This window comes from Diabrotica virgifera, chromosome 3 (genome assembly GCF_917563875.1).
Source record: "Diabrotica virgifera virgifera chromosome 3, PGI_DIABVI_V3a".
NCBI classification, from domain to species: Eukaryota; Metazoa; Arthropoda; class Insecta; order Coleoptera; family Chrysomelidae; genus Diabrotica; species Diabrotica virgifera.
In genome coordinates, this window is record NC_065445.1 from 32,893,851 (window position 1) to 32,921,609 (window position 27,759).

Genomic DNA, 27,759 nt, shown 5'->3' on the forward strand with positions numbered 1-27,759 from the left:
AGTAGGCATAATTAATATTAGAAATTCAGAATGATTCAAGATGACTTTTTGTTTTCTTTTTTTTTTTTGTTTCTTCTTCTTCTTCATGTGCCGTGCTCGATTATCGAACGTTGGCTATCAAATTGGCTATAGTAATTTTGTTAACGGCAGCTCGGAAAAGGGATGCAGAGGATCTGTTATACCATTCTCTCAGGTTTTTAAGCCATGACGTTCTTCTTCGACCTGGCCCTCTTCTTCCGTCTACCTTGCCTTGTATTATTAAATGGAGTATATTATATCTCTCTGGGTGTCGCATAACATGGCCAAAATATTCAAGTTTTCGATTTTTAACTGTTCTGACGACTTCTGTGACTTTTCCCATCCGGTGCAAAACAACTTCGTTACGAACTCTATCCACCCAACTTATTCGTAGGATTCTTCGGTATACCCAAATTTCAAAGGCTTCCAATTTCTTGAGAAGAGTATCTGTTAAAGTCCAACCTTCGACACCGTACAAAAGAGTAGAGAACACATAACATCTCACTAATCTAATTTTAAGATTCAAAGTAATGTTGTTTCCACATAAAAGTTTCTTTATCTTAAAGAATGCAGCTCTGGCCTTCTCTATACGTATTCTAATTTCTTTGCTCATGTCCCAGTTCTCATTTAGATTACAACCAAGGTAGGTGATACTGTTAGTTCTTTCTAATTGTTCACCATAAGCTGTTACTACTTCCGGTTGTATTGGCGTCTTACTGACAACCATCACCTTGGTCTTTGCGGTGTTCAGCTTGAGTCCATATTCATCACACGTTGTGGTAATCCTATTAATCAGATGTTGAAGTTCTTCATAATTGCTCGCAATTAACACCGTGTCATCCGCATATCTCAAATTATTAATATTGACGCCATTCATTTTGATACCACATTGAGCATTATCCACTGCTTTATTGAAAACAAACTCAGAATAGATGTTAAATATTAGTGGGGACAAAATGCAGCCCTGCCTTACTCCTCTTCGTATTTGAAGTTCTTCAGACGTGTCCCAGCCAATCCTGATGTTTGCACGTTGATGCCAGTAAAGATTTTTGATAATGCGTAGGTCTTTATCATCAATACCCACTTTCTGAAGAATAGCAATCATTTCCGTATGTTTTACCCGATCAAAGGCCTTCTCAAAGTCAATGAAACACATATAAACCGGATGTCCGACATCTCTGCATCTCTGTACCATAACCTGAATACTAAACAGTGCTTCTCTGGTCCCAAGGTTATTGCGGAATCCAAACTGTGTATCACCAAGCTGTTCTTCTATTTTTTGGTACATCCTAGAGTGCAAAATTCGTAGAAATATCTTTAAAACATGACTCATCAAGCTAATGGTTCGGTAGTCACTACATCTTTTCGCGTTTGCTTTTTTAGGTATCGTCACAAAAGTCGACAGCAGCCAATCCGTTGGTATATAGCCAGTTTGATAAACTTTATTAAAAAGATGAAGGAGAGATCTTTTACCTGAATTTTCGAAGAGCTTTATTATTTCATTCGGTATTTCGTCTGGTCCCGTCGCTTTTCTGGTCTTTGCTAATCTTATTGCTTGTTCAATTTCGTCCATAGTTATGTCAGGTCCTGTAACTACTTCGTTAATTTCAAGCTCGGGCCTTTCATCATTAAACAGTTCCTCAATGTATTCTTTCCATCTGTCTATTTTATCCAAATCAGTGATAATCAGTTTTCCGTCTCTATCAACGATGTTATTTGCATGTTTTTTGTTCTGACCGGTGAGTTCTTTTATTTTTTTATACATATTAAATGAATCATGTTTTCTCTGCAACTCTTCAATTTCTAAACATTTTTTTTCAAAGTATGTTTCTTTTGCCGCTCGTATTTTAGTCCTTATCTCTTTATTAATGCGTTTATACATTTCGATGTTTTGATTCTTAAATTTGCGTCTTTTTTCCATCAAATTCAAAATCTCATCGTTCATCCACTGTTGCTTCTTTTGATTTTTCTCTTTGAAGTTTGGAGTTGAGTTGCTTATAATCGTTTTGATTTGGTTCCAATGATCCTCGATGGATTCTTGTTGTTCGCTATTCTCAAAATTGCTCTCTAAATTGTTTGAAATCCCCTGACTGTTGTTTCTAATAAAATCGGTATCCAGTTTGTTAGAGGATCGTGGTTGTTTTATCCGTTTAAGTTTTAATTTTATTTCGGCTAACAATAGATTGTGATCAGATGGCACATCGGCGCCAGGATAGGTTTTTACAGACTTTACTGCATTTCTGTAACGCTCACTGATGGTTATGTAGTCAATTTGGTTTCTTACGATATTATTGGGGGTATCTGCTGGAGATTTCCACGTATATAATCTCCTTTTAGGTAATTTGAAAAAGGTATTCATTATACATAGATTATGTTCTTTGCAAAAATCTGCGAAATAGTCTTCCCTTTCATTTCTATCGCCCAGTCCATAACAGCCAATAATATTACTTTGTCTGCCTTTTCCTATCTTAGCATTAAGGTCACCCATCAGAATGGTGAGATCTCTAGTCTTGAGTTGGTCGGTAACAGTTTTTACATCGGCGTAGAACTTGTCAAGTTCTTCCAGTTCACTTTCCGCTGTCGGTGCATACACTTGTATTAAATTTATGTTTCTGGGTTTCGCGTTCAACTGAATCATTATGACTCGTTCAGATACCTGGCATACCGCTCTAACACATTTGCTAACCTCGTTTGAGACTATGAATCCTAGACCATGACGATGGTAATTACTCTCTTCTCCTGCATAATATACTTCATGATCATCCACATGGCATTGGCCAGATCCGGGCCATCGCATTTCACTGATACCCAGAATTGATATTTGCAGCCTTTTCATCTCATTTATGGCATTGTGTGTTTTTCCTGGTTCATATAAACTCCGCACATTCCATGTGCCTATTCTACAACTTCTCTGTATATCAAATTTGGCCAAGCGGGAGATTCTTCGCACCCCTGCCCCATTTAAGAAGCGCCCGTACTCGGGGCCATCGTTTATTTCCTCAGCCATATTGATTAACCTGAGAAAAATAGTGTAGTAGTCATTCCCTTGGCTTTCTACACCGCTGTGTACACGCTGTTTAAGTGGTTGCCACCGCACCGAGTACTATTCTGTATTGACCGTTCTGGCCTAAATGACTTCCGCTCAATACAGATACTGAAAAACCAGCTGCCGATTTCCAGGTTCGATTTTATACAAGCCCTAAAACCAGGGGGCTGCCACCTCCGTCCTCCAGACCGTTGTGAAGACCTTCTTCTCCGCCCTGGATGCCGTTGTGGGCTTCATCCGTGACCCTGGACAGGGGACCCTTAGCAGGTACTAGTTTCCCGGGTCAGGAAACACCTGGAATCTGCAGAAGGCAGGGATTGATTCAATTTCCCTGATAGGACTATCCAAAAGGAGTTCCTACCTGCTACCGGTAGGAACCTTTTTTTTGTTACTTTTTATATTTTGCTAATTAATTCTAGTCACTTACTTGAAATGTTTAAATTGATAAGAATGCTGATTCACTTTATTTCACTAACTATGTAACTAGTATTATTACTTATTGATTAACATTTACTTTAACAAAGCGGAGCGATGTTTACACATCGAAGGTTCGAACTAAACCCTAATCTTCTATCTATCATAGAGCATTAATCTATGCATCTTTGGACATAGGCCCCCTTCTCTTTTCCACTGGTTTCTATCCAGCGCTGTGGTCATCCATCTGGATCCGGCATGCTTTTTGAGGTCGTCGCTCCATCTCATCTGAGGCCTTCCTCTTCCCCTCTTATGTTCCTATGGTCGCCAGTAGATTATTTGCTTGTTCCATCTTTCATCTGCTTGTCGGATGGTGTCACCTGAACATTTACATTTGAGTTTTGCCAACTGTTCCTTAAAGTGTTTCACTTTGATTACTCCTCTGACAGAAGAATAATTTAATTTTACTTTATCCGACCTGCTTCAGTTCTGCATTTGATCTCTTTACTTGGGTCTAGTTGAGTCCAGTTATCTCTAATGTAGTTATGATCTCTTGAGTCTAGTTATCTGTATTGTAGCATCCCAGATATTTAAAGTAGTAATTCTCTCCATGTTTTGTTGATCTATCTGTAGGGAAGGATTATTGTGAGTTTGGCGACTAAATACTGGAAATTGTGCCTTAAAAGCATTCATTTTTTAGACCTATTTCATTTCCTGTCATGTTTACGCAATCCAATAACTCTCTAACTAAGGCCCTACAGACTGTCGCATATTAGCTATCTGAGTAGATATTAAACAACGGCGAGGAGAGAATGCATCCGTGTCTGTTGCCTCTTTTAATAGATACCTGTTATACAAACGATATAATCTACTACAATACATCATACATATCAGTGAGGAGAGAAGGAAGCGAAAAAGATAAGAGCTATAAAGTTTTGATGAAGATATTTAGAAGTAAATAAAAAAAAATAATTAGGAAAACTTAAAAAATGTGGTTGCTATTAAAGGACTGGGAAGAAAAATAACTGTTAATAATTAAATAACTATGTGTTCCTCTAACAGTGCATAGAAAAATAAAAATGTATTCACATTTTTACAAGTAAAAATCTCATTTACTTTCCTTTACACAATCCCTCATCCTTACACAACCTCTGTTTTAGCAGAGTCCGTGACTTTAGAGACATGTAACCTTACTTTTGAAATCTCTTGTTTTAGACAGTCATTTTATGCTAGACTTATTGGATAATGGATAAAGCAGATACCATTGAAAACTTTAAAATCCCCTTTTATGTCTCTGCAACTCTACCCTTTTGTTAACCAGAATATACGTCCTAAAATGCTTTTGCTGTCACTTGGCCTTGAAACATACTTCTTGCCAAAGGGCCAGGGCTCTGAGAAAATCATATTCAGGCACGAGACATATCTTTATTCAATTTAATCCGGTATAAATTAAAATATATTATTATGTTATACGGGGAATGCCATGATTACTTGTTGGAATAACAAAATTGGAATAATAATTTAAATTCGATAGAAAAAAAAGTGAAAATAATAAATGTTTTACAAATGGGAGATATAATATCAAGTCAGTGACAAAAGATTACAGTTAGGGTTGACTGTTCATTAAAAACTCCTTTGGTTTAGCTTTTAGTTGTATACCAGCATTTCCACATGCCAGTGTTTAATGTAGATTTATGATCCTAAATTGGAAAATAAGCCACAGGTTAAGTTAGAAAAATTTTTTTTGACGTTTCGACTTCAACTTCGGAGGTCGTTATCGAAATACCGATAAGTAGCTCACAGAAAGAAATCAGAATATTTGCGCCGTTTTATAACCATGGAGGAAACATGGGTTCCATCACTTCACGCACAAGACAAGATAACAATTTAAACAATGGATGTTTTTTTGGGATGCGAGTGGGACAATTTTCATACGTAACCTCTTTAACTCACGTTTTTAACTTTGTTAAACTTATATGCAGCTAGAATATTTAATTTAATTTAACTAATTCTTTAAACAATAATAATTATATTCATTTGTTGCTTGCCAATTTGCTATTTAGCCCAGTCGGGATAGCATCTGACCTTGCATTACGAGCTGCCCCAAATTTTATTCTTCTAATCTTTAGGGGAAGGGGGTCAATAGTAGTATAAATTAAAAATCTCGACTGAATTTGACCGTTGCGTTAGCCGCCATCTTGATTTTAAATGAGAACCGTTTTTGATCAATATCTCCGCCATTTTCAACTTTTCGACAAAAAGAGTAGAAACTGAAATTATTGAAAATGCGATTTTCTATAGTTTCGTTTATTATAATTTTTTTCGTGTGTTCGATATTTTCTGAGTTATGGGGGGAAAATAGTGACAGTTAGAGCATAATTATTGATTTATTGAATTATCTCGTTTATTATTAGTTTTACAACAAATTTGAACCTATACAAAAATGAAGAGAATTAAAATTTGTACAATTTTGATTTTTTTAATTTTTTTGATAAAATCAATTTTTAAGGTAGTACGTGACTGAAATTGTTCCAATTACGATTTACTATAATTTTGCGAGAGAACCAGTGGCGGGTCTACAAGGGGGGAATGGGGTATTCCCCCAACAGGGTCCAAAATTTAAAAAAAATTGTTTAAATATTAAAATATGTTGGCTGTCATGAAACTTCATTATCGACAAACAAATTTAACCAATTAAACCCGCTAGTTAATAAAATTAAGTGAACTTAATGCATATAAGTTATTATTTATGTCTTTTATGTATTTAGTATTTAGTTTGGTTGGTGTTTCATTGGAAGTTTCAAAAATTGTATAAAATATAATTCTCTTTATTTTTGTTTATGTACAATTACTATAATATTATTATTATTAACAAAAGTTAATAATAAATGAGACAATTCAATATTTATGCTTCCCCTCCCCTTTCACGATTTTCCCCTTAACTCGGAGAATGTTGATCGCGTAAAAAAATTGTGGAAAAGAAATGTAGAAAATTGCGTGTCCAACAATTTTAGTTCCTACAGTTTTTGTCGAAAAGTTGAAAATGGCGGAGATATTAAGCAACAACGGTTCTCTTTTAAAATCAATATGGCGGCTAATGCAACCGCGGAATTCAGTCGAGATTTTAAATTTACACAAGTATTGATCTCCCCTAAAGGATAGAATTATAAAATTTGGGGCAGCTCGGAAACAAGATTCAATTCAGTAATTATGTTCCCCCCACCACTTTTTACTCTTTTCCCACTTAACTCGAAAAATATCAACCGCATGAAAAAAATTGTTAAACAGAAATTGTAGGAAATCATATTTGGATCAATTGTAGTTGAAAATGGCGTAGATATTGTACAAAAACCATTGCTACAAAATCGCTACATTACCGCATACTTACTACCTTAAATAGTAACTTTAGCAAAAAAATTAAAGAAATCAAAATTATATAGAATTTAAATTTCTCTATTTTTGTATAGGAACATTTTTGTCGTAAAACTAATAGTAAACGAGATAATTCCATAATTATGCTCTAACTGTCACTATTTTCCGGCATAACTCGGAAAATATCGACAGCACGAAAAATTTTGTAAGCGTAGAAATGATAGAAAATCATATTTTCAACAATTTTGGTTATTACACTTTTTGTCGAAAAGTTGAAAATGGCGGAGTTATTGAGCAAAAACGGTTCTCGCTTAAAATCAAGATGGCGGGTAACGTAACGGCGGAATTCAGTCGAGATTTTAAATTAACACTACTATTGACCCCCTAAAGATTAGAAAAATAAAATTTGGGGCAGCTCCTAATGCAGGGTTATTCGTCTAACCCGACTGGGCTAATTTTATTTAATATTTATCTTAAAAATGGAGACTTGGAAAATATGGCAAGGGGATCCTTTTAAACTTCTGATGTCCTAAGACAAGGTTTGTCATTCTAATTTTTTGGCCTATTATTAATTTTGTCCCTCTTTTCGAGAGGGACTTTCTGAAGCCTACAACACATCGTCGACGATGTAACCGCGTGGTTCACAAACCAAAACTGCAGCTCCTGTCAAGATCACAACGTTATTTGACAGTTTTGACACTTACATGCCAAACATATAGATCTACCTGCATCATCTGGAGCCAGCTAAATCCATTATCATCCGCCATGTCCAGAAAGCAATCCAACAATGCCATAAGAATCATTTTTTATTGTAAAGCTATAGGCAGGATTTGCTTGTTCTCTTGAAAGCTGATTTCATTTTATTGTCAAATATTGAGGGGGTAGGCGCAAAATTTGACTCCAGTGCTTTTTAAATGCTTTAGTTTTTTAATCCTGAGAAAGCTAATAAGTATTTTTGAAAAATTTAAACGCATAATGAAAGATTACGTTATGATCGAGGGCCGAAAGTCCCTAAAAACTTCTATAATGTTTATTTCAATTTACAGGGGTGAAAGAAAGAGATAATTTAGTGTTATTTTTAATTTCAAATATCTCATTCAAAAGAAACTTTTTTTATTCTAAGGGACTTTCGGTCCTCGGTAATAATGTAATCTTTCATTCTGAGTTTAAATTTTTCTCGGGATTCGAAAAATATATTCATTTAACAAGCACTGGAGCCCAAATTTTGCGCCTACGCCCTTAAATAACTATGACTAAAAAATTTATAGTTAATTTTATATTTTGTTTGTCCCTTCCAAGACTCATTGTTCACTTTTTCAACTAAGATAACACGAACTTATGTACACCTGGAGCTAGACGAAGCCGTAACAATCGGCTCCAATAGTTAGTTGGAGTTTTATTGTTATACAGTAACTCCCCAACTAACTGGGGTAGTTGGAATGTTACAATATTAAATATGTTTTCATCATATCATATCATTTTCATTCAATATCATGTCGAATACAGACACAATAAAATAAGAGAATATTAGTGGAAAATGTCGTCTGTCGTCAATATAACGGTTCAGCGATTTCATTCCAAATATTTTCCATTAGGGCAACTTTAATAAACTGCGTTACTTCGTCAAGTGTTTGACCCACTCTTATAGATATTCCTCCCTCCAGGACAAAACAACGGTATTGTATTGTCGAACAAGTGAATTAAAATTCTATCTAAACAACGACTCTGTCCCGACCTCTCTCGAAAATTCTGATTTTTGTTTTGTCCTTTAGGGCACAACAGTTCGCCTCTTTAACTCACTTTTCGACTTGGTGGTAACCTCTTTAAAATTAAATTATTAATTAACTCGCTGTCACCAAAGTAGAATGGCAATTCAAAGAGCAGTATTCTTTAGGTATGGCCAGTGGCGTAGAGCCACTGGCACCAGGGCCCCATATCAAAATTTGTCGCGGGGCCCTTTTCCACGACTGATATGGGGTAGTGCTAAAAAAATGTTCAACAAAAGAAGCAAAAACGCTTGTATAGAATAGAATCGAAATATGCTTTATTGTCACTGAAAATTTTACAATTTTATAGGCAAAGCTTACAAAGAGTCGAAAAAAAACAATAACAAGTACAGTTTACTGAAATTACATAAATCGTCAATATTATTACAAACTAAAAGAATAAAATCTAAAAAACCAAAGTAGAAAAATAGATTTGAATTGTTGAAACTCATTGGTTGAACTCAGATTTAGTTTTTCAAGCCAATGGTCAATGGACATTGAAAATTAGCTTAAACAAAGAAGCTCTGTTCTTATGGTATGACGGCGAGCGGCCGGCGAATAAATATACATAATTACAATTTGTAGATAAAGAACAATTACACGAAAATATACCCAAACAATACACACTGTTTCAAACATTCAAAGGTAAAGCGATTACAAAAATTGCAATTTGGCATTATACATTATACAACATCTCACACACAGCCAACGAAGAATGGACAATGAAAAGTAGCTTGAAAACAAAAAAGCTCTGTTGTTATGGAATAAAGGCGAGCGGGAGAAAATAGATACCGGTACATAAATATAATTAAGATAAAGAATCCATTATTCCATTACACGAGAATGTCGATATCCAAATAATATACACTGTTTCAAAGCGTTTTAATAGTTAAATAATTTTCGAATATTTCGTTCAAATTTTTTGAATGGAAAGATGAAGTTAGTTTTCAATCCTAATAGCAAAATTAATAATATTGAAAATATTAAAAATATTACTAAAAGATTTTTAAATTGAAAACTTATTGGTACATTTCCCTGGTGACCCCTCCAAGGCTTCTACAATTTGCAAGCCAAATGGATGCTGCAGTGAAGACAAAGGGAAGGAATTCTACACTATGCAATTCACATCCCCCGTCTGCAGCTCGGTAAAGTTCCAACGGAAAATGCACCTGGTTACTCTACGGAGTAATACGTCTATAAAATAAAAATGTATACCATTTTTATTCAGTTGCAATGCGAAGGCAAATGTACCAATAAGTTTTCAATTTAAAAATCTTTTAGTAATATTTTTAATATTTTCAATATTATTAATTTTGCTATTAGGATTGAAAACTAACTTCATCTTTCAATTGCCAGATGACGCTAGTCACCTAATACCTTCACTTCGGTTGCAATGGGTGGGAAAAACTCTCGACGCTAGTCAATTGGGGTATGGAGAACAGTGCCTACGGTCTTTCCGATGAGGCTCCAATAAGAGCCGAAAATCGCGATTCAGAGGACTGGACTGCGCTCCTATTCTAATTGAAAAGTAAGATTGTTTTGCCTTCGCATTGCAACTGAATAAAAATGGTATACATTTTTATTTTATAGTCGGATTACTCCGTAGAGTAACCAGGTGCATTTTCCGTTGGAACTTTACCGAGCTGCAGACGGGGGATGTGAATTGCATAGTGTAGAATTCCTTCCCTTTGTCTTCACTGCAGCATCCATTTGGCTTGCAAATTGTAGAAGCCTTGGAGGTGTCACCAGGGAAATATACCAATAAGTTTTCAATTTAAAAATCTTTTAGTAATTTTTTTAATATTTTCAATATTATTAATTTTGCTATTAGGATTGAAAACTAACTTCATCTTTCAATTGCCAGATGACGCTAGTCACCTAATATCTTCACTTCGGTTGCAATGGGTGGGAAAAACTCTCGACGCTAGTCAATTGGAGTATGGAGAACAGTGCCTACGTTCTTTCCGATGAGGCTCCAATAAGAGCCGAAAATCGCGATTCAGAGGACTGGACTGCGCTTCGTATTCTAATTGAAAAGTAAGATTGTTTTGCCTTCGCATTGCAACTGAATAAAAATGGTATACATTTTTATTTTTTAAATGGAATTTTGCTTCGACATGCTGCGCTGGGGCCCCTGAATATCAGGGGCCCCGTATAATTGATATGGCTGATACGGCGGTATCTACGCCCCTGGGTATGGCGTCGACTCTGAAAGAGTGTTAAAATCTGATAATTTGGCTCTTGAGACTTCATTTGAAACAAAAATTACCACAAGTAACTTTCAATACTAAAAAATGAAATAAATATTTTTTTAAAATTCTTAAAATTAACATCTGATTACAAGTTAAATTAGCAAATCCACATTCCAAAATTAAATCAATTAATCTTGGAGATGAACCGACGGAAGCGATCCAGATTCTACGAGGAGTTAGACAAGGATGTACACTTTCACCTGCATATATTATTTAACCTATATTCATAGGAAATATTAAGTGAAACCATAGATTTATAATACTCTAGATTGCGCCTTACGATCTTAAAATGGGTGACGGTTGCGACAGAGATAAATGAGCCTATTTGGTCGGTAGTCTCTTTCTAATTCAAGGGGAGTATCGACGACGTCACTATCCTACTCTGTCGTCGAGTATTTTAGATGGTTTGACAGTTCGAGCGGATGGCGACGAGAACTGGTCGTTTGTCTTCGGACGTGAATAATCCTGGTTCGAATCCCATACCAATCTTTACTTTTTTTATTTTTTCTTTAATCAATATCGCGTTTATTAGATATTATTACATCTCTAAAATAAATCTATGCAAAGAAATATATAACAAATAAGACAAACTGTGTAGGTACCTATAGATTTTTAAAAATATAAAAGCCATGTTATTTTTTTAGTAAGTTAATGGTAGAATAGTATAAAGTAATTAAACATATTCGTAAAAAATTACCAATAATTAATATCAACATAATGTACCATCGATTTATTAATTGAATCGGTCATTTCAAAAACAACACGAGTCACATATTCCTAATTTTACAGAAGAGCAAAGAAAACTTAACTATATAGTCGAAAATAGATGAAATGGATGACATCAAAATTCAGAGTTATATTGTAGTTTTGTTCCTGATGTTTTTACTGGACTGGTGTCGTTTTTGCACACAACGTTTATCTTAAAGGAGTCTATTCCTCTCAAAAAGTTAGTTTCTCAAAATTGTGGACTTTGCTGTTTTTGAAATGACCGATTCAATTATAAGTAATTAGACATTATTTTTATTTATGAAACTATTGTTACAATTTTTAAAAAAAGTAGAAGCAAAACAAATATTATTCACATCATTCGAATAAGGACGAATTTATATTAATAGGTAACGAATGACTTTTATTTTACTATGCAGTTCACAAATTATGTATTCCAATATTAACTTACTATGCATAGGTACATTTATTATCTGCTAGATTTACTTAGGTCCATTTTTCAGATGTAAAAATATCTAATAAACGCAATATTGATTAAATAAAAATAAAAAAGGTAAAGTTGGTATGGGATTGGAACCAGGATTATCCACGTCCGAAAACCAAAGACCATTTTCTCGTCACCACCCGCTCCAACTGTCAACATATATTACTCGATAAAGTGGGATAGTCACGTCGTTGATATTCCCCTTAAATTAAAAAGAGACTACCGACCAAATAGGCTCATTTATCTCTGTCGCAACCGTCACCCATTTTAAGATCGCAGGGCGCAATCTAGAGTATTATATATCTATGAGTGAAACCTTGGAAAATTGCGAACATGGAATACTCCTAAATGGAGAACGCCTAAACAACATCCGTTGTGCATCCGTTATTTTTGCAGACAGTTTAAACAGTTTCCAACAATTAATAAACAAAGTAGATATAGATACGGAGAGAGGGAGAGGAAGAACGGGAGAGGATAGGCTACCAAAACGAGCACTGAATGCTAGAATGCAAGGAAAGAGACCGCTTAGGAAGCCACGAAAGCGCTGGGAAGACACAGTAAACAGCGACGCACAAGCCCTTTTAGGAGACCGTGTATGGAAAAGAGCAGCCACAGACAGGCAAGGGTGGAGGCAAAAAATAAGGACAAAACGGCAAACAGGTGTATGTTTTCAAAAAACTTTTGATAGTGTGTAAAAAATATATTTTATATCAGCTGATATAAAATTTTATATTAGCTGATATTTTTATATTAGCTGATGATTTTATATTAGCTGATATAAAATATATTTTTTACACACTATCAAAAGTTTTTTGAAAACATACACCTGTTTGCCGTTTTGACCTATTCAGAAGTGTGTACAAGTCTTGCAGTCTTTTCCAATTTAAAAAATAAGGAGGCCAAGGCTCAATTTGGGCTGTAGTGCCGTAGAAGAAAAAGAAGATAAAGATAATGAAAGATTTTGACTACAAGTAAACATATCAGAAACTAAATTTATGGTCATCGGCAAAGTTAAAATTAGATACGTCCAACTGCTTATCAAAAATACACTAGTGGACCGAGTAAAACAATTTACTTATCTTGGAACAATAGTAAACGAACAATGGAATCACTCACAAGAAGTAGAATGTAGAATAGAGTAGGCTAGGAGGGCATTCAACAACCTGGCCAAACTCTTTAAAAGCCACAACCTAAATCTGGAAAGTAAAGTAAGGCTCCTACGATGTTATATCTTCTCAATATGATACTCCGGAGTTAAATCCTGGACACTCACTGAACCGATGAAAAAAAAACTTCGAAATGTGTCTACACAGACGAATCTTTAGGATATCATGGACGGACAAGATAACCAACGAGATCGTATTACGAAGAATGGGGAAAGAAAGAGGAGTGATGTATACGATTAAAAGGAGAAAGTTAGAATATCTGGGACACATAATGAGAAACGGCACTAAATACAGATTACTGAAGATATTCCTTCCGGACAAAATATTTGGAATGCGACGAATTGGGAGAAAAAGAATATCATGGTTAAGAAACCTGAGGAAATGGTTCTCTACAACAACAACGAATATATTTAAAACATCAGTTAATAAAATAATTATAGCCAGAATGATCGCCAATATTCGAAACGAATAGGAACCAAAAGAAGAAGAAGCTTAAAATAAACATGCCAAACACAATTCAGTTGATGAATGTTTTATTCAACAATAACTGGAGATTAAATGCATAAACAAAGCACTATAGTACATAAGAAATTTAGGAGGGTGATGCATACATGTATTGAAATCTAGGTACTAATGCTACGAGGTGCAAATTAAAAACGTCGTTTACTAATAAGAAAATCAAAAACATTGTAACAGCTCCACAACAGAGCCTCTAACAGGGCCCACAACGTTGCAACAGCTCCCCTTACATTTCAATAAAAAATATGTGGTCATTTACGGTGAACCAGCTGTAACAACATATTCAAAAACGTATCCAACGAAAAAGATATTCTGAGCAATTCTTAGCTTTGACAACTAAGAATCAAGTTCCTAAAATGTTATGTGTATCCTGTGTTACTATATGAATGTAAAACCTGAATCATGAAGGTTAATATGGTGAAGAGATTAGAAGCCTTCGATATGTGGTCATAACGTAGAATGCTCAGAATATCATGGGTGCATGATACTTGAATGACAATGGATGAAAATTGACGCTTAATTGATGGAAATTTATATTCAAGATATGAAATAAAATACAACACTGTTGGCAATTTTCACACAATTTAGTCAACTTCTCAGATTTCTCTTAAATGATCATTCTTTTAAAGAAGCTAATATTGTTTCGAAACATACTGTGTTAACAATGTTCTGTAGAAATTAAGAACAGTGTTTTGTTTAATACTTCTTTATTTTAAAATCCTTGTTTAAAGTAATAAGCAAAGTTATGCATATTGTTAATACAAGTTTTTCCTTTATTTTAGGTTACTGGCAAGTCGAGTAAGACGAAAACATATATCAGCCAACTCTGTAGCCAATGAACAAAAAGCATCAAAAGTTTTAGGCATAGTATTCTTCACGTTCGTCCTGTGCTGGTCGCCATTTTTCGTCTTGAATATATTCTTCGCCGTCTGTCCTTTATGCGAAGTGCCCAAAGATGTCGTTGTAGTATGTCTTTGGTTGGGATATGTCAGCTCGACGATCAATCCAATCATCTACACCGTGTTCAACAAGACCTTCAGAGGAGCCTTCATTAGGTTACTGTTGTGCAGGTGTAAAAGGTATGTGAAGATTATAACTTATTCTACGAGCGGGAGGGTATCGTCGACCAGTCATTAGGAAATTTTGGGATATAGTAAGTTGGTTGGATGGAGTTGAAACTAACTACTGTATATTGTGATATATTTGCTGACCAAAAGTGTATAGGAATAATCGATTTTATTGTATTTGTAGTGATATTCTATTAACCCTACTAATACTCTAACAATCATTTACAGTGCACTATTTTACGTTAAAATTATCGTATAAAACGATAATTATCGTACACCTGGCAACGCAGGATGTTAATTTAAACAGTCGGAAAACGATAGGAAGTATTCGTGTTTCAATCGGGAGGCTAGGAGGATATATGATCTTGATCTCTCTCTGATAAATTTAAACAGAATGCTAGTATCCCTGTTAGGTAAGTATCTCTCGCTAATTTTTTAATACTCATCATAAAATTTTTCCGGATCTGTATAGATATATAAATATATATTACGGTGCAAATGAAAGGAATAAATTCGTTATTTACTAAACCGGCGACTAAGGAAAAATCCCGAAACAGGTCGATTTGTATTTTCAAATTATGATTTTTTGGCATATATATCATACTATTAAACTCATCCATCTGGGCGTGATGATATGGGTGTCCTCCATCTGGTTGTGTGCTTGCTCATTTGAAAGATAATTTAATTCTCTATTCAGTAATATAAACATTAACATAATTATTTATATAGAGAGTATATCAGAGGACAGAGGAACGAATTATGAAAGGAAAGAAAGTAATAGGAGCTTTTAACTCACTACTTTGGTCAAAAACCATATTAAAATAAAAGAAAACACAGCTATATAATAGTACCTTTGAAAGCGTGGTATTGTATGGATGTGAAATCTGGCAACTGAATAAGCGAAGGGAACAGAAGTTGCTAGCACTGGAAATGGACTTCTGGTAAAGATCGGCCTGTATCACACAAAAAAATGAACGAATATGAGATATTATGAATAGGAAAGCAAACAAAGAAGAAATTCAAGAAAACCAAATTTGTTGGTATGGACATGTACAAAGAATGGAGGAACATTGACTCCCAAAGCTGATAATGGAATGGCAACCCCCGGATAGAAGGAAAACGGGCAGACAGAAAACTACCTGGATAAGTGGAATCCAGAAGGCAATGCCTGAGAGAGATCTACGACCAGGAGATTTGACAGATCGACGCTGCTGGAAAATAGGAACCGGAAGGCGCAGAAGGCTATAAACCGGTGTAAATATTTAATTTAAGTGAAAAGCAATGTTTATTTATGAAGTATTTTGAATTAAATACATTACATACATTCTTGTTTCTTGTCAATTAATTTAATTAAAAAAAATTTCGGCCATCCTGTATAAATAATTATATTAAACAACCTTACAAATGAGCTAGCACACAACCTTTAGAATAATTTTAAAGAATCATCAATTTCGTCATCACGCCCAGATGGATGACGTCACTGGTATGATATATATGCCAAAAAATTACAATTTTAAAATAAAAATCGACCTTTTTCAATTCTTTGTCAACGCCTTCTCTCCATTTTTCCTTGCTCTTCCTCGTTTTTTCGTTTTTTTTGGATTTCATTCTATTACTTTCTTTGGGATTCTGTGATTGGGCCTTTTTATACATGTCGTACCATATTAATTGTTTGGAGGTATTGTACCTCCATAAGTTTTCTGATATTTTTCTTTAAGATTCTTTCTTCAACAGTCAGTCCATCTCAGTGGCTCTAGGTCCGGTACTTTATGTCTAGATTAACAGCCGGTTAGTTAACCGGAGTATAATCGGGACCTCTTTAGGGTCTCTTGCGTTGTAATAAATGCAACTACAAGTATCATTATAATTATAAATAAGTATAATAATAATAATAATTGCATTTATTACAAGGCAAGAGACCCTAAAGAGGTCCCGATTAAAACCCGGTTAACTAACCGGCTGTTAATCGAGACATAAAGTACCGGGCCTTAGTCTAGTCTTTTTTTATCCGTTCTCTTAATGGCTACAGTTTGCAGCTATATATTATGATGGTGCTCTTTTTTGCTCTAGTACTGTAAACTCACCTTTTGGTTCTCGTTTAACTCTCGATCAAACAAAACTCAATTTACCTAACTCCATCTGACCGCTTGCTAATTCTAAATCTTGAATTCGTCTAATGTACATTATATACACCACAGTTGTGGTTAACATTACATGATGTAAGTTGGTGTACCCAAAAAAAAACAAAAAAAAATCGTGTATTAGTGAAAATTAGTAAAATTAGCAATGGCAAGGATAATATGATTTACAAATATATATGAATTTATTTATTAGAACAAATTATTAAACACATTATATCCACGTACGTCTTTATTAAAGTTTAGCTACATGAAAGCAGGGGCATATAGAAGTTATTGTACCTACCTATATCCAAAGGGACAACTTCCAAAATGTATCTTTTCGTTTATAAAATACCTAAGTGTCGGCCAACTTCTTTGCACCTGCACCTGGGTGTATATTTTTGTAGTTTTGGTATAATTTAGATACATAAAAAAAATAAAACAAGCACATCCACCTACAAATTAGAGAATAATGTATCTATTGTTATAGTCCTATTTAGATTAACAATCGAGTCATATAAAATAGCTCTACAACTATATTATAGCTATGGTTATTTAACTTGATTTAATACATTATGGAAGCGCTATGATAATAAGAGCTGTAACCATTACGTATGCTGTTGTTTCCAAGTTTAAACAATGTAGTGAAACAAGAACTTATATTAGATGTAGATATAGGTACGCAAACCAATTAGAAGTAGAATTAATGTTAGAATGATTGTGTTAGATTTAATTGTCTAAATCCTGTATATAGTCAAATTTGAGATTCTTTTAGTATAAATGATATTTACTTCTAAGACTGTTGCACAAATTAGCCTATTATGAATTTCCTCCAATTATCTGACATGAGTTGCCATATTGTCGAGATAGTATGTAGAAGATTATTAGACCAGTAAGGCTCTGCGAAAAAACGTCTATTTTTGGATGTGAGAGGTGGCATTCGGATTTTTGCAGATAAAGTTAGGTGACACCTTCAGTAATAATAATTGACTTTTGCTCCTTCTCAAATATGCCCGGAACATTAATAAAAAAATTAAAATATTTAAAAATTTCGAAAAACATCGATTTTTTTCTGTTTTCTTTGCTTATAACTTTAAAACGTTTCATTTTGGAACAAAGTCGTAGACAAATAAAATAAAGATAATTGAATTTTCTATGATATGCGACTGGTAAAAAATGTCTTAAATTATTACCTTTTCTGCAATATAGCAATACAAAATAAGGGGGCAAAATAAGTCTGTTGTTATTCAACATTTTTTTAACCACTTTGGTGGCACTTAAACCCTTAGTAATTCACTTAAGAAATTCTTTGTAACATACTTAAATCGTGTACCAAATTTCATTAAAATCGACCTAATAAATTTTGCATAATAAATTTGCAATCTAAATGTTTTTAAAAACGTTCAATTGTTTTAAAATCTTTCTGAACAAAAAGTAGACCATTTAGAAGTTGGCTAATTTTTTTACATATACAGAGGTGCCTACCTATCTAATACACTTTACAGAATTAAAATCGGATTATTTAAAGGGCCCCAGCAATGTTTTAAATTTATAAACAATTTTTTGGCTTATAAACAAATAGCTTTGTATAATAATAAAAAAATTAATTTTTAGCAATGCAAATAATTAAAACCGGTATAATTTGACTTAAGCTTTCAAATCCTGTCAGCAGAATTGCTATTTTATTTTTTTAATCAAACGTTATTCGCGTCCAAAAATTGTAATTTCTTGATTTTTTTAAAGTTCCACCGCGTATATCTCGAAAACTATGCATCATACGAAAAAACTTGTAAAAACATTTTTTGCTTAGAATTACCCAAAAAATACAAAAAAATGTTTTATTTTGCGATTTTATGTAATTCCTCAAGTTCTTTGTTTATAACAATCTTATCGACATCCAGATCCCAAAAATTTCGTGTTCTACGGGTCAAAATACATAAAAAAACTTGGGTAAGTCCATCTAAATAAAGGAGCCCGTAGCACCCCCTCCGTAGCACTAATTTGTTTATAAGCCAAAAAATTGTTTATAATTTTAAAACATTGCTGAGGCTGCTTAAATAATCCGATTTCAATTCTGTAAAGTGCATTAGATAGGTGGAGTACTTCTTTATATGTAAAAAAATTGATAAACTTTGTATATTCAATTTTTGGTTGTGCAAGATTTTAAAAAAATTTTAATTTTTTAAAAAAGTTTAGATTGCCAAATTATTATGCAAAATCTAGTAGGTCAATTTTAATGAAATTTGGTGTACAGTTTTAGCACATTACAAAAATTTTATAAGCGAATTAAGAAGGTTCCGAGTGTAACCTAAGTGATGGAAAATCATTGAATAAGGACAGGCTTGTTTTGCCCCCTTATTTTATATTTATTGCTATTTTGAAACAAGGGTGATAAATTAAGACATTTTTAACCAATCGCATCTGATATAAAATTTAATTATCTTTGTTTTATTACTATAGGACTTTGTTCTAAAATGAATAGTTTTTTTGCAAAAAAATTAGAAAAAAAACGAAATTTTTTGAAATTTTTAAATATTCTATTTTTTTATTAATGTTCCGGGCATATTTGAGAAGGAGCATAAATCAATTATTATTAACGAAGTTATCACCTAACTTTATCTGCAAAAATCTAAATGCCACCTCTCACATCCACCTAAAAACAGATCCTTACTGGTCTATATAGGAAATTATGAAATGATGAAGGTGTAATGTTACTATTATTGCAAATTCATTTGTTCAGAGGTATATGATTAAAAATTGCTTACAAATTATACCTATACATATAGTAACTAATATATTTTTAAAATGAGTGTGTTATGTGTAAACTGTAGCAGGTTATATAAGAAAAAGGTAAAAACTTACAATAGGTATGTGGGTTTGTTCAACTATATCCACTGCAATTAAATATGTGAATGATTGACCCTTCCCAAATTTTACGTCACTGATGGAATTGCTATTTTCACATAATTTTTAAATTCTCAAATACTTTATATGTAAATAATATATTCTTATTTGAAGTTAAAATTGAAAGAGCGCAATACATCAATCAAAATAGCTGTGCCGTTTCATTTTCAACTTCAAATATCTCGAAAACTAATGACTTTGTCGTTACGTATAAAGAGTATATTATTTACTTAGAAAGTAATGGAGAATCGAAATATTGTACTAAAATAGCAATTTCGCCAGTGGCGTAGAATTTGGGAAGCGTAAACCATTCACTGTCCCCTGTCGCGCACCTCTGGTAGTGGCCAGAAACGTTTGTTATAATTTAGTAGGGTGTACGGTAACTACACTTTCTCCAAAGTATGGCAAGGATATGTCAACTAGGTTTAAAGTACTGGGTAAAAATGTTTATTAAATTTTTTCCGAGTTACGAGCAGTATGCTTTTTCTCTTGAGGATCTTTCAGTGCGTCACAGTTTTTCGATTTCTTTCTAACGCATTAAATTGCAAGTGACAGAAAAAAACGCACGTCTGTGATTACATTTCGTCGGTGACATTTATAACATTTATTCTAGTTGTCAATAGATGGCGCTATAATCGAAAAAAAAATTATTTACGAATGATATAATATATATACGAATATAATCTGTTCAATTTATAAGACTATACAAATCAAAGAAACTGTCATTTTTTAAATGCAATAAATACAATTGATTTTATTTTATGCCAAATTGCAAATAAAATGTGACAACTGTCAGATTTAACGAAAATGTCATGTCACTAAAATGTATATTATCACGGACTTACCCTTTTTTCTATCATTTGTGACGAACTGAAAAATGCTCATGAAAAGAAGCATACCTAACGAGCCACATTTTATTTAAGTGATTTGAGTTAAACCTAAATATTTTGATGTCTAGAATCTACAACTCAGAGATTCTACATTATTAATGAATCACCCTGTATATGGTCCTTGCAGGGACAGTGTGACAAATGAATGGAGGAGCAGATACAACAATGAATTAGAGACTCTCTTCGGACAGGTAAACATCGTGAGATATATAAGAGCGAATATACTAAGGCCCGGTCTTTTCACCTCCGAATAACTAGTTATCGGGAAGTTTATCTGGCAGATTACATGTAAATCTATCAGATAAACTTCCAGATGACTAGTTATTCGGAGGTGAAAAGGCCGGGCCTAAGATGGGCAGACCACGTGGTACGGAGTGATGACGAAAGACTGATTAACAATATGTTTTGGAAACGACCAGGGTAGAAGACCGGCAGGGCGGCCTAGAAAAAGGTGGAAAGATAGTCAGAGAAAACCTAAAGAAGATAGAAGTGACACTATGGAAAATAGTAGCACATGCACAGGATCGGAACCAATTGGAGACAATAGTAAACGCGTCAAGGACTCACAACTCAGTTGTAAAAGCCAAAGATGATGATGATGTATCTCGGAAACGAAGCATTTGCAGACCTTTATAGAACAGAAGTTTATAGAACAAACTGTCAATGTAAATTTTATCATGTAAAATTACCCCTTATTGTTGGTCACACTTATTTAGAAACACATAAAACATATTAAGTTGTGAGATAATTCGAGATAAATTTAGTTCTTATAAGTGGCAGTATAGTTGACTTTAGTCGTAAAATTATATTTACGTATGCCGTCGAAAAATATTATATTTTAATTTTCCATGTTAGAACAAATGATTGAATAAATTAAGACCTATGCCAATAAAAAACATTAATTAGGTAGTAGCCATTTTTATTTATTTATTTTCAACGGGCTGCAGCCCAATAAGATTACAAGTTTACAATATCGACAGTTTATAAAATATATTCCAATGTATTGTCCTTTTCATGAGCATTTTTCAGTGCGTAACAAATGATAGGAAAAAGGGTAAGTCCGTGATAATACACATTTATGACATTTATTCTAACATGACATTTTAGTTAAATCTGTTAAAAACAAATCAAACACAACTTCTGTTTCTTGCATTTATAAAATGGTATTTTCTTTGATTTGTATAGTCTTATAAATTATACAGATTATATTTTTAATATTATTATCTAATTAAAAAAGAAATATTTTTTTTATTATCACGCCATCTATCGACAACTAGAATAACTAGAATAAATATTGTAAATATCTGTAATCACGGACGTGCCTTTTTTTCTGTCACATACAATTTAATGCGTTAGAAAGAAATCGAAAAACTGTGACGCACTGAAAGATGATCATGAGAAAAAGAATACATAATACGTCTGTCAACAATTAAAATACAATAAAATAGTAAACATCACAAACAGATTTACATATCACAATAATGACTACCTATTCTACAACTACTCAAACAAACATACGCCTGGGGCCTGAAATGAATTCGAATTTCGGTGCAAAGAAATCTAGATCAGGGTGAATATTTGCCCATCGTAGTGCTCGAGATAAAAAGGTGTTATAAGCATAGTTGGTTCTATGGATAGGAAATAGAATGTTTGGTTCAATCGAGTTCTACGGAGAGGTACATGGAGACCAACCTGCTCAAGTAGCTGAGGACACAAAACTGTTGAATTAATTATGCCATAAAGCATCCTTGCATCTTTAATTACTCGTCGGTCACGCAATGAGAGAATACCCAATTGAGTTTCAATTTGATGATAATTTACATGATTTAACTCAAAAGGTATACCCAGTTTATATACTACGTACCTTAAGAACTTGTGTTGGACTGTCTCGATTTTTGATATGTAAATATTTTAAGACGGAGACCATACACAAGAACAATACTCTAGATGAGGTCTAACTAAAGAACAATATAGTAGTTTAATTGCTTCAATATTCTGAAAGTCTCTAGCGCATCTTTTTATAAAACCAAGCATTTGTAAAGATTTGAAAACTTTTGACGTATAATGTGATTAAAATAAAAGTTTACAGTCTAAGTTAACTCCCAAATCACGAATTTCAGTAACCCAGTCAACAGGAATATTCTGTATATTATAATTATATTCTATTGGGTCTCTCTATCGTCCAAAAGAAATAGCATGACACTTGGATGCATTCAGGGCCATGGAATTCAACATACACCACTCACTCAACCGATCAAGATCATGTTGAAGATTAATACAATCTTCTGTATTGTTGATAATTGATAATTGTATAGAACTTTAGGTCATCTGCAAAAATAAGAGGTGAACTGTGTCGGAAGCAGTGGTGTATATCATTGATGAATATGTTAAATAACAGGGGCCCCAAATGGGAACCCTGAGGTACTCCTGAATGAACCTTAATCTAACTGAAAACAAAATCCCTGATACGCACCATCTGAACTAGGTCAATCAAGTATGTTCTCAGCCACTCAAAAAGTGGACCATTAACACCCATTTGTTTGTTTAGTTTAAATATTAAAATACTATGGTTGAACCGATCGACGGCCTTGGAGAAATCGGTGTACAGTGCATGTACCCTACAGCCCCTCTCCAAGGCCTCCCTCACGAAATCCACAAACACTAGTATGTTACATTCGGTTGATCTGCTATTCCGAAATCCAAATTGTTGGTCTACTAGCTGTTTTTCAAGTGAAGCTTTAAGATAGTCACATACAAAACATTCAAATATCTTTGGTATTACACTAATTATACTAATGGGCCTGTAATTATTCGCCAATGAATTATCTGCCGCTTTATAAATAGGTGTTAAAAAGCTATTTTTCCAACATTCTGGAAATTCACCCTCATTTAAGGATTGATTAAAGATGTGAAAAAGAGGTCTGGATAATATGAAACAACAGTTCTTGAGAAAACTGGGAGGCAACCCATCAGGACCTGGACCCTTATTCGCATCAAGTTCTGATAATTTTAGATAAAGATCAGATATAGTTATGTTGAAACCAGTCAAGTTAGTAAGACCAAATGTAGGTGAGTCACTGCGTATGACACATATTTGAGTGGAATATACTGTAGAAAAATATTCTGCAAAAAGATTTACAATATCTGGTCCATGATTGGATTCAACACCACCATATAATTATAAAGCAAATAATAATACAAATGGCTCAACTAAAATATTTTACTAAACGTCATACTAAACGTCATACGTATAATTATGACTGAAGTCAACTAACTTTTAAGCTAACGTCTAAAGGTGAGAAACTATTACCGTAAAACGAGGTCACTTTGTGACAAATTCAGGAGTTTTTGTAAATTTTAAGATATTTTTTATGGAATTATTACATTCCTAAATTTACTTGAGAAACTTATAACTTTTAACTTCTAACTTAGCTGGATTTCACTGGGAAAAATTTACAAACAATACAACAATTTACAAAAATATTTGTCACAATCTTGCCCCTTTCATTGGGGTGACATTGTGACAACGTAAATTCTGCATACAAGCCGAAAGTCGGAGTTTTAATGGGTCGGAAATGTGACAGAGATCGCCTGTAATTATAATCTGAATATTAGATCTATCACAAAGCCGCCCATATGCATGTGAGCATATGTAGTTGGTCTGTCATAAAATCACCCCACCAGTTGAACAGAAAGCTTTATTAATAATAAAAACAAATGTTATTAACCACAAATAATAAATAAAAGAAGTTAAATAAATCATTTTGAATCGGTAATAATTCTAATTATTCACATAAATGTCTATTTCAGGCACTTGAAAAATTGCTTTTCGAGAAATTTGGACGGGTGAATTTATTTTGGCTTGTACGACATCAGCAAATTCATACATAAACTAGTCTTCCTAGTCTGGCCACTTCCAAAATCTTCCACATTTCTCCATGGCGCTAACATTCACACCTTGCTTTTCCACTCCAGTGGACCATTCCTGGAAACATAGACCCCTCGTATTGGATAATGACGTAGTCCCCTATATTTGGCTAATTTTCTTCTCCCTTTGCCAGAGCGGATTCCGGATTCTGGATGCAAGCCACATAAAACTTCTTTCTTTCCTACAGTGGTGGCATCTTCTTCTTCCACAGCGGCGGCATCTTTCTCTACCACAGTGGTGGCATCTTCTTCTTCCACAATCATGGCATCGTCTTCTTCCACAGCGGCGGCATCTTTCTCTCCCACAGTGGTGGCATCTTCTTCATCCACAGTGTTGGCATCTTCTTCTTCCACAATCGTGGCATCGTCTTCTTCCACAGCGGCGGCATCTTTCTCCCCCACATTGGTGGCATTTTCTTCTTCCACAATCGTGGCAGCTTCTTCTTCCACAGCGGCGGCATCTTTCTCTCCCACAGTGGTGGCAATTTTCTTTGACACTCTGTTCCCGGTAGCCTCTGGTATTTTCGGGGCATTGCTATTTACCTAAAAAATACTAATAAAATGTAAAAAAAAAACAATGTCACAATCTCACCAACAACAACTATTGTGTCACAAAGTCATCTCATGTTTTGTCGAACTCTCATTTAAGGTGACGCCACTGGTTTATTAGTTGGAATATTGAGACAATGTATGCATGACAACATAACCTAAGCTATGACGTACTTTGTACAGATTATAAATTCTGGCTACATGAAACAGTTGGAGCTCTACAAATGAAAGTATACCAACAAAGTAAAAATTCTAAAATACTTACTTTTATTTTAATTACACACACGATCTAGTTACCTGTTTTAAAAACTTTAATATGGCCAATAATCAACACACACAATCATTACAAGACCATTGAAAACAACTGCGGCGCGTTCAGTCGGTAACTATGGACTCTATATTGGATTTAGTGGGGGTACTACATACTGTCACAAATTCACCTGACTGTCATAAAGCCACCTCATTTTACGGTATGTAATGTAATGTACCTAAATTTATAGGTTTCTAACGATAATTTTCCACCTCTACAACTCTTACCTCTTTTTATTTCACAACGTAATATGTTTTCCATGTTTTGCGTTATTTTGCCGGATTTAGTGCACTTATCGCTGTGTTTAAAAGTGTGTTATTTATTATAAGTAGTTTTTCGTACCCAATCTAATACAGTTTGTGTTTTTTCAGACTTTCACGACCAGTACGTTATCGTTCCGTGACCGAAAACCGCGGAACAGCTACCAGTCTTTGTACTCCAACGGCTCTACCGCTGGCTATCAGCTTACAAGGAACCCCCTTGCTCACTCCGGCATCTACCGAGAGCTCCTACGTCATCAGGACGCCGTCGTCCAATTTCTTGAGGGAGGACTCTTACGAGGATCATGACTGTTAAGATAAACGCGAAGGACATTTTAGTGTTTATTAATAGTTACAATGTCAGACTGTTAAGAAGGGAAATGTGGGAAACGGGCCAGTCAAGTATTTTAATAGTGCAATAGTTTTGTTCGTTGTTTAAGTGAGAAAATTTGGCATCATTGGAGAAAATTTATCTGACTAATTGTGGGAATCACACAATGAATGGAGAATGTAAAGTACTATGTAGAATGGACACTGAGAATCTTTTATAACAAGTTTCTAAAAGATAATCCAAAGGTCTCAAAAATATATTTTCAAAGAAAAAGTCAAGTATAGGTACTTAAAAAAAGATGTATATGAAATATGAAATACAGTGTAAATTTCGCTAAAAATGGCACCACAATAATTTAGAAACATTAGATCTCAACGAAATAGCATTGGTCCATAAATATAAATACTTGGCGCATGAAATACAAATTGCCAGGGACAATCAAACTGCCGATCTACAAAGAGAAATCACCTTAGCATTGGCCGCATATGGAGCTCTATCAGACATCTTCAACATACCAAATCATCTGAAAAAGAAGGCGTTCGACTAATGTTTGCTTCCAGTCATAACTTCTTCTTCTTCTTCTTCTTCTTCTTCTTCTTCTTTTATATAGGCAGTACTGCCTGTTTTTCTTCAACGGTGCCTTTCATTCTGCCCCTAAGTTGTCATTCCATCTTTTCCTTGGGCGTCCTATACTTCTCCTGCCTAACGGTGACTTGTCCCTGGCTATTCTTACTATCCTTGATTCAGACATCCTGCTTATGTGCTCATTCCACTCTTCCTTTCTGTTCTTTACCCAGGTATTTATATTGTCTACTCCACATATGCGTCTGATTTCCTCACTTCTTACCCTATCCTGTAGTCCTTTTCCAGCAATCCTTCTTAAAATCCTCATTTCGTTGGTTTCCAGATGTCTTCGTGTTTTGCTTGTATCTGGTCTTGTTTCGGCCGTGTAAGTCATAACTGGCCTAATAACTGACTTATATATTCGGGCCTTTGTTTCCAATCTTAGGTGTTTGTTTTTCCAAATTGTGTCGTTTAGGCATCCGGTCGTTCTACTGGCTTTAATTATTTGGTCTTTTACCTCTTCTTCGATATTGTTGTCGGCTGATAGATTAATTCCCAGATATTTGAAAGTCATTACTTGTTGTATAATTTGATTGTCTAATTCCAATTTGCATCTTATTGGCTCTTTGGCAATTACTAAGCTTTTTGTTTTTTGGACTGATATTTTCATATTCATTTCTTTTGCGTTAATGTTGAACTCGTGCAATAATCTTTGTAGGTCGTCTTCGCACTCTGCTACTAACACGGTGTCATCAGCGTAACAGAGTATTTTTATCTCTCTATTGCCCATTTTGTACCCTCTTTTTTTCTTCACTTGTTTTATTATTGCATCCAATATTATGTTAAACAGTAGAGGGCTTAGTGAATCTCCTTGCCGGATTCCTGTGTTTGTTTCTATGGGTTCTGTTATTATTCCATTGACTTTCATCTCTATTTTATTTCTTACATATATGTTTTCTATCAGTTTTATGATATCCAGTGGTAAATTTTTCTCATATAGAAGGTGCATCACATCTTTTAATTGGATTCTATCAAACGCTTTCTCTAGGTCTATGAAACAGAAAAAGGCTGGTT

The 27,759-nt window shown here is 34.2% G+C and overlaps 1 protein-coding gene across 2 annotated transcripts in view; it reads left to right on the forward strand.

Annotated features, from left to right (window-relative positions):
- Positions 1–27,088, forward strand: part of LOC114329832 (5-hydroxytryptamine receptor 2A) — an 895,697-nt gene extending 868,609 nt beyond the window's left edge. Inside the window, exons 7-8 of one of the 2 annotated variants that reach the window (XM_050646408.1) lie at positions 14,546–14,842; positions 25,902–27,088. In XM_050646408.1, the coding sequence (XP_050502365.1) occupies positions 14,546–14,842; positions 25,902–26,106 (502 nt within the window). In that variant the 3' untranslated portion in view covers positions 26,107–27,088. Of the gene's footprint in view, positions 1–14,545; positions 14,917–25,901 lie in introns of both variants that reach the window. The other variant, XM_050646409.1, reaches the window with a different exon arrangement.
- The last annotated feature ends 671 nt before the right edge of the window (positions 27,089–27,759 follow it).